This window comes from Monopterus albus, unplaced genomic scaffold (assembly GCF_001952655.1).
Source record: "Monopterus albus unplaced genomic scaffold, M_albus_1.0 scaffold6.1, whole genome shotgun sequence".
Classification (NCBI taxonomy): Eukaryota; Metazoa; Chordata; class Actinopteri; order Synbranchiformes; family Synbranchidae; genus Monopterus; species Monopterus albus.
This window is the reverse complement of record NW_018127886.1, coordinates 2,039,365-2,047,974: the sequence shown is the minus strand read 5'-3', so window position 1 is coordinate 2,047,974 and position 8,610 is coordinate 2,039,365. Positions and strand designations below refer to the sequence as shown.

The following is an 8,610-nucleotide window of genomic DNA, read 5'->3' as shown; positions in this document are numbered from 1 at the left end:
CTCGGCCTGTGTTTTGAGGGATGTGACAGTTACTGTGCCTAGGTGGAGTGGATTCATTTAGGCTGACATATTCTTCCTGCTGTAACCATGTTTCAGTAAGACACAATAAGTCAATGTGATGTTCACTTATCAAATCATTCACTAACAGAGATTTAGATGAGAGAGATCTGATATTTAATAGTCCACATGGAAAAAGTCCATTCATTACTGCAACAGATATTATTTATGGCTGCCTCAGAAACTCAAATGGAGAAGCGTCTTAACTAAAGGTAAAGCAGAACAGAGCCCGTGGGAAGCGGGTAATTAAGCAGAACATCTCTTGATGCTCTGGTGAAACTCCACTCTCCATGCAGAAGATGAATCACACCATTGTCTGTGTTACCAAATTACATAAGTGCTATGGAATATTCACTCAGCTCAGCTGCTTAGCAGAAAAGGACAGAAACTGAATGGCCACAGCTTGAGCTTGGGTACAAAGTATACTGAGAACAGTGAAAATCCACAGCCTGTCACAGCTGTACGACCGTAGGCCTCTACAGCTGTATATTACTTTGTTCTGCATTCTCATGTTTTATCTCTGCATGCATTTTAATGTTTTATCCATTTGTGTGCAATGTATTAAGCATTTTGAACTGACTGTATGAAAATGTGCTATATAAATAAACTGGCTTTGGCTTGAGTGACTTATGTGGGTCACACTTACTGTACATAAAACTGTTTAGGTTCTGTTGTTGTTATTTACAAAACCAGAATTGATCATTTTCCTTATGTAACCAGTGAAGCAATTTATTTGAGCTAAATTTACTGTACACTTAAGTTTTACTGTTAGCAGTAAGCTGTCACTGTGAAATCTGTGTGTGAATCAATATACACAGAAGAGTGCCAGAGAAAGCAGATGAAAAGACTGTTTCGCTCTGAATCACACGTTGTTCGGCAGCTCATCCTCAAACCAAATCATTTCAAAGATTGCACGCTTAATATGGCAAAACTCTGTGCCTGGAGGAGATTACTTGACCTGACTGTGGGAGGGGAACTCAGCTAATTTTAACATTCTCTATTTCAACACCTACAGCTAATATTTCATGTGCCTGTGTCCACGGCATTATAATACAACAAATTGCCCCAGGCTATCTCACACATTTTCAATCACTAATCCTGTGTGTGAACACATATTTGTGTTTTCACCCATAATAACAAGACCCTTAATGCTGGGTGTCAGCTGCCTGTCTCTGCCTGCCAGACTATTGTGAGAATGCTTATGGCATGACATATGTAAGGTGTGGCACATTTCGACAGTAAAATAACCATTACCGCCTGCATTTAAACAGAGGGACAGCTTTTAGCAGGCAGAGCTTATGGACGCAATAGTAAGACCGGGAGGCTGACAGATGTGAGTGGCTGAGTGACTGTTAGGAACTACACAGATCCCACAAGAGTCCAGACAAGAGCAGACACATCCCTAACATTCAGACTAAACAAGGCCGCATAATTAGAGCTATAATTCAGCGGAGCAGCCACAGCACACACTATGAGCCTCTGTCCTTCGTAGAAAGGGTACAACCTACTGTCTCATTCAGACCGAAATTAAACTGTCTGAACACTGGGCTCTTGTCTGTTCAAAGCCATTTAGAGATAGTGAATTTGGTTATAACATCATATGCAACAGTGTGAAAACATGAGGAATAAAAAAATGCTCAGTGTTCAAAAAGGTTAATTTACAAAACAGCAATCTCATGATAACAAAGCTATAATAATCCTCATAGCCCTGAGCCAACAGATTGGAGAGATGAAAACCTGCTGAGGGAGAGGTTTAGTAGCTACCTTCCTGTAGGCATACTTACAGATATCTGGTGATTCGTCCGAACCATCTGGACAGTCCTTCTCCCCATCACAGTGCCAGCCTTTGGAGATACAGGTCACCTGGTCCTTGCAGACAAATTGTTTAGAGCTGCAGGTCCTGGGATGGTCGTCAGCTTTGGGAGCTGAAAAAGGAAAGAGGGAAAGTTGATGGATTCTCACAAAAAACAAGTGGTTAGAATGCTTTTAAATCAAACATACATTTGGAAAGAAATGTCATTCTCAAGTACCCAGTCTCAGAAATACCAGCATGATAGTAAATTGTTTCTAGGGTTATTCTTCAAGCGCTCTTCACATAACAACCGTTTTCTCCTGTACAGAAAATACGCATGGCATTTCCATTTTAAGGCAGCAACTTAACTCAGCGCAGCAATGCCACATGCAAGGGTCAGCCTAAGTTTACAATGACGTTTCTGTAAGAAAAGGCCCATAAGCGCGCTCTAGAAAAAAAATTTGCCTACAACCAATTTTTAGTTCCGGATTAGTTTATTGTTTCCCCTCTTCTTACAGACAACTTGTTTCTTTCTGCCTTTTTTCTTATTACACTTAAGGTGTTTTTAGCTCTCACCACAGAAGCTCTTTCATGAGTCACAGCACAGACATAACTGGGCGTTCAATCACCAACTAACCCCTGGGAAACTACAGAGCACCGCAGTTCTGGGCAGTAGGTCAGCACAGATTGTTGAGGTGTACCACAGGCCAGCAGCACCACAGTCCTTCTCATGACCCATCGGCAGTCCGACACCGCTGACGTGCTTTAAATCAGCTGTGGTCAAGAGGAGCTCTACCTTCATGGGACTTCCTCGGTCTGTCAACAATAAATTTGTCATTTATCTAAAAATATATGTCAAAAGGTTGGTTACTTTCACACTTCGCTTTTGTGGCATTTAGCCACACAGATAGTTTTAGCTTCACTTTCTCAGATTGAGATTTCTGCCTCCACCCTAATTTACAGTAACTGTCCTGCTCATAACAGTAAAAAATTACTACAGAGTCTATTTTTCAATAAAAAAATCATTCCAATGAATGAGTTCTCTGGATTATGGAGTGATAGGAACTTTTTTTCTGGATAGAAACACTGACGTTAAAGGTTTAATAGAATTTGATTCATGATCTGTAGCCAAAATCTCTGATATCTAAAAATCGGGATAAATAAAACCAAAACTCTCTGCATGACTATACATCACGAAGCTCATAAGAACATCAGTTTGTTTTTGTAATTTAACTGAACTGACCCTTTAAATGGAACAAAAGGTTAATTAAGTCTGTGAAAGTACATTTTCGACACACATTAATGACATAATCCTTCAGTAAAATAGCCAAATCTAAAATCTAATCTCAGTAGAGATTAAAACAGAAAAAGCTGAAACACTCTGGAAACATTTTTCTCCCATTATAAGGACGAATGAAAATATGTTGCCAAACACATACAGTACAAGACAAATGCTTCCTATTTACGTAAGCGGTCAAAAATGTTACACACAATGGAAAAAGACAATGGCCAAAACAGGCAGATGGTTGTTGTTACTGTACTGTTGTGCAGCGATGCTCTGGGAAAGACAGCACCAAAAGTCTAATTGTGATTCTGCGGGAACTGAGATCCTTTCTTACCCTGGATGACTTGCCTCCCTGCGTACTTGGCAGGCGGAGAGGTGTTTGGGGTGGGCAGAGTGGGAGGGGGATCGGTGGGGGGAGCACGCCGCAAAGGGGGCTGGGATGTGACTGAAATCACAAGAGACATGAGCCTAGTGTCATTGCAATCACGTTCCTTTTGACTGTGAGATTTAGGGGTTTGGGCCCTGGTGTGTATCATGTGACAGTGAAATGCATGTGTAAGGCAAACACTAATGTCATGTTGGTGTAAATACAACCAGAGATCAGATCACAGATTTTCAGATATGAACAGCACCTTCATATTTGAAGAGATTTAAGTGAAAGAAAGAGGGATGGACTAAGCATGACCCCATTCTTCTCTTCACACAATGGTAGGGCAAGGCTTGCAAAATAGAATTCAAGTGATGCAAGAGAACAAGATTTAAACTCAGCTGTGAGATGCTATAATAAATGTCAGGAGGCTTTGAAGAGATGTAATATTTGAGATAAGAGCAACAAAAAGAAGCCCTCGGTGAAGGGATGAGGGGGAGGGTAGCCGTGGACTGTCATCATCTCATTAGTTTAGCTTCTTTTTTAGATGCATCAATGTCCTGATACATTCGGTATGGTGATAAATATACTGAATTTGCTTTTGCTTATATGTTGTCATTTCATCTCCTTAAACACCCAACAACCAAACAAACAGCCATGTTGACTGGGCCGTGGGGTGACATGAGTACAGCGCTGAAGTGTCCCCTGTGAGAAGGAATTCCCTCAGTCTCTAAGGTCCCTGTGTGAAGCCGCCGGGCTGCACCACTTGTTCCCCGTGAGTGGTCATAAACCTGCAAACAAAACACGAAGGCTTCTATTTTATCATCCCTTCACACACCAGCATGAAAAAAAACGCAGAGGGGAGACCTGGGAGGGACTGGCAGCCCACCCCTTCAGCAGTCCTCTTTTCAAAGCCCACTGAAATATCTCAAACAGAGAAGTTACTGCCAAAGTGCCACAGTTTTTGGAGGGTCCAAATCAGGGTGTGATGTTAAACCATCTGAGACCTTACCTACAAAAAAAAAATAGAAGAGAAGGGCTTTATTCAGTCTCCCAGGACTGGCCCAGCAGCAAACACCAGTACCTCTGAATCAAGGTACATAGTCCCCTTACAGGAACTCCTATAAGCCCAGTGTATTCACCTCCAACAGAGTTCTCTCCTCATAATGCAGCTAAAGTATTTCGTGCCACAGCTAAATGGCATCTTAGTCACACTGGTGTGACTAAATGTTAGGAACCTCACAAAATTAAAATATTTTAACCACAAAACATAGGGATTATCACATAAAAAAACAAATAAATTCACCCTCTGTTGCTTGTGACTGTTTAAAGGCAGTACAGTGTAGAGTTAAACATGCAAAACTGTTCCCTAAGGCAACTATCCTATGGGTCTGTGAGTAAAAATACATCTAATTAGAGAGGGAAATGAGAAAACTAACCTTCAGCCTCAGTTAAAACCCTCAAGAGTTTTGAATTTCACACCATGATGTAGTAAGGGCAACTGTGGAATGTCTGCAGGAAGCAGAGTTTCTATTTTCGAAGAAAACATACACCATGTACAAATATCTTTAGTTGGCTGGCTTAAAAAAAAACAAAACACAGCATGTTTTTAAAACAGCCGTCTCCCATAAAAACCATAACGCCAATCTCTGTCACCCTGCTGTAGGTACAATATGCACATTAACACAGATTTCACTGAAAGTATTTTTATGGGAGTGTGGTAGAGTAGAAACATTAAATATTAATGTTGGGAAAGTCCCTGAGGCAGAACTCTAGGACAATGTCCTATAGACATGTGACTAGTGTTTCCACCCAACTAAACATCACAAAACAGATAAGATCTTACTTTGAGAAAAAACTCAAAGGCACATATTTGGTATGTTTGTAGTCAAACAGTGAAATCATCAGCCCTCACTCTACCTCACTGTCTTGTGAGATCAATAAATCTCACAAACACACTTCCTGGTATGTGGATGCCCAGGCTACAGTGGGCTGACTTGGTTTGACTAAGCACACTGCCAGATGTATGGAGCACACAGCGTATTTACTTGTGCAGGGCCACTGGAGTTCCTCGCTGTCTAAACAGTGCACACTGAATTGCCCCTGAGCACTGTGCATGATGAAAAGCATTAAACATGAGCGACTGAGCAAATGCATAAACATACACAGAGCCAGGCTCTTAGAGAAATGTGCCTCCTGAAGGCCCAATAAAAAGAAATAAAGTACTTCCAAGGCCATTCTTTCATCTGCAAGAGGAAACTTTAGGTGTCGTTTTATGTACTGTAATCCAGAAACCTGGCAAAACATCTCTAAAAGGCAACAGGGAACTCTGTGGGGTGAAACAGGATGAGATGGTGAGTAAACTGTGTTGTGGCACTAATTCAGCAGCCAAGTGATGGAGGCCTCTAGCCACCATCACCAGCTGGGACACAACGCTGACCCACTTTCCCCCCAATCTGTCTCCCTCAATATGGCCATCCCTACTCCCCAAATTAACTCCAGATCCATGCAGCACATTCCAGCACCTTCTAATTTATTTCATGTGTATAGCTTTGCCTCAGAAAGACAAATCTGTTACAGACGAGCAGCTACATTTTCAAGAAACCAAAGAGCTTTGCTTTTGAATTCAAAGAAAAAGTACACTTTTGCTTGATTCTATTTGCTGCAAGACTGCCACTGAGTGTACATACAGGGTGTAAGAGAGGAGTGGCTTCATGCTGTGGTTGTGTTTGGCTGTTGCAGGCTTTAGTTAAAACACAAGCATCCAACACTAAGCACATCCTAGCATTCAACCAATCCAACCGCCTTGTGGATCAAATCTAGCCTGAGCAATAGAGCATGGATTCTATTAAATTCTGTTAAAAGAACAATACAATTAGAAATGTGAAATGACTGGAATTAAAGAATAAATAAATGGGATTCTGGGTCTCAGTGGTCTTACTGAGTACAATGGCAGTGACAGGAGAAAATGGGAATAAAACCAGCACTGTTTCTCATCACCCACCACTTTTCCCCATCCTGGTCCTCCATTGTGGAACTCAGGTCTTCCAGAGTGTTTCGGGGAATGAGAAGAAAAAAAAAGGCTAAACAGACTACAGAATGTAATTAGACCCCTGAGGTCAAATCTGAAATGATCTCTCTGTGCTCCGTTTAGCAGGGTTTCAAAGCAAGAATCCATGCTTTATGAGTAACAATTAAAGCCAAACAAAGACCACAGAGAAAATAATAAGGGCAGAAGGAAGCCATTATTTCTTCTTTTTTGTGCTGTATTAATTATTTAAATAGAAGCGTTTTTTTTTACCTTTTAGATGCAAAATATGGCATGCTATGATATAAGACACTAAGAAGGGCAGAACGCGCCCATATGCAAGAATAGAGACAAGTTTCTACCTCTTGTATGGCCCTGCTCTAGTATAAAAGAGGATTAGAGCCACTGTTAAAAATATATTTGACTACTGACTTTTTTCCCCACAGAATTCTGACTTAAAAAAAAAAAAGTCCGCTTTCAAGGCAAAATCCTCAGTTTGAAGGCAGAATTTGGATATTAAAGAGAATTATGGTTGGGGGTCAGAAGTCAGAGAAAAAATACTAAGTTTAACGACAGAATTCTGAGGAAAAAAAGACAGAAGTTAAACATTTTTTACAGTGGCCCTAATCCTCTTCTGTTCCCCTACCAACACTTTATCCACTGAATCAACTGTCACCCACTTCAATGCCCATCCAATGGAAATAAACACTTATCTTTGTGTCAAAACAAACACACACACACACACACACACACTAGAGCACTTTAAACAGTACACATGGTGCATATAATGTCCACAAGCTATTCAAATTTTAATCCACAACAGCCATTTTCAAAGAAGCTGAACATGCATAAACAGAGTTTGAGGACCTACTCTTGTGCCTGAAAACCTTGTTTGTGTGTCATCACACAACAAAGGGGTGCAGCTTTGACATCGGAGGTAACCTGACCTCTGCAGAGCATCACAGGCCAGAGGAGTAAAATGCAACACAGTAAGAAGACGTACACCGAGTGATTGTGATTGATGGAGAGTAAGATACTGTAAATGTAAATGGGCTCACAGTGCTGCCAAACAAGAGTTCTTCTACATCCGCCCTGTAGTCTCTGCACAGCACAGCTCTGTGGCCCCACAGAGGAAAAGTCAACCCAGATTCAGAGCCACAAAATGAAGGCTGGACCATGTAAAATTGGGGCCTTGACTGTAACTGAGATGACTGTAAATCCTGGCTCGCCTCTGTCTGCTGAAGCTACCAGGAAAAAACATGAAGGGCTACAGGAATACGTATGAATCAAGAAGATATACATCAGTTGAAAGATGAAACATTTCTGAGCTAATGCAAGTGAATCTCTATGAATTAGATTTACTTTAAAAGAAACTTTAGAGAGTAATGTCCCTGGTTCAGTACTCAAACAATGCACAAATGAGTGGTCATCCACTTCACATCTTAACAGATGATCTCCTTGTTCACCAGTGAGAAATCCTAAAGCTTGGTATCCAAAACAGCACATATTTAGAGACATCATCAAATAAATGACAGGAAAGCAATGCAAAAAAAACTGAGTATATAGAGCCTTTTTTTCCACATGCAAAAAACCCAATGAATCTTGTAGAGCTGCAATAACACACACCCACACTCCCTATTTTGTTAAAGAAGCCGATCGGTTGCTTTCTGGGTCTCAGGAGCTAAACAGGGTAAACACTGATACTGCTAGCAGAAAACACCAATTACGGAACACCCCTGCTATTAACAATCAACAAGCACTCTTTCATCTACATTCTTATGCATTCGCTCTGTGGAAAACCACACTGAAAACATGCTTTCACTTTGTCATTATGGGTTATCGAGGGTACACAGTAAAGCAAATAAATGCAAAGAAGCGTTTAGATACTCATTCATTCATTTTCTACCGTTTAGTCCCTGAACGGGGTCACAGGGGGGGCTGGAGCCAATCCCGGCCGGCAATCGGGCGAAGGCGGGGTACACCCTGGACAGGTCGCCAATCCATCGCAGGGCTAACACATAGACGAACAACCACACACACACTCCTATGGGCAATTTAGAGACACCAATCAACCTAAGCTA

The 8,610-nt window shown here is 41.3% G+C and overlaps 1 protein-coding gene across 1 annotated transcript in view; it reads right to left on the bottom strand.

The window, feature by feature from the left end:
* The window catches only part of LOC109969863 (low-density lipoprotein receptor-related protein 1-like), an 88,101-nt gene that overhangs the window by 75,744 nt on the left and 3,747 nt on the right, over positions 1 to 8,610 (bottom strand). The window contains 1 exon segment of the mRNA XM_020617049.1: positions 1,842 to 1,982. Coding sequence (XP_020472705.1) covers positions 1,842 to 1,982 — 141 coding nt within the window.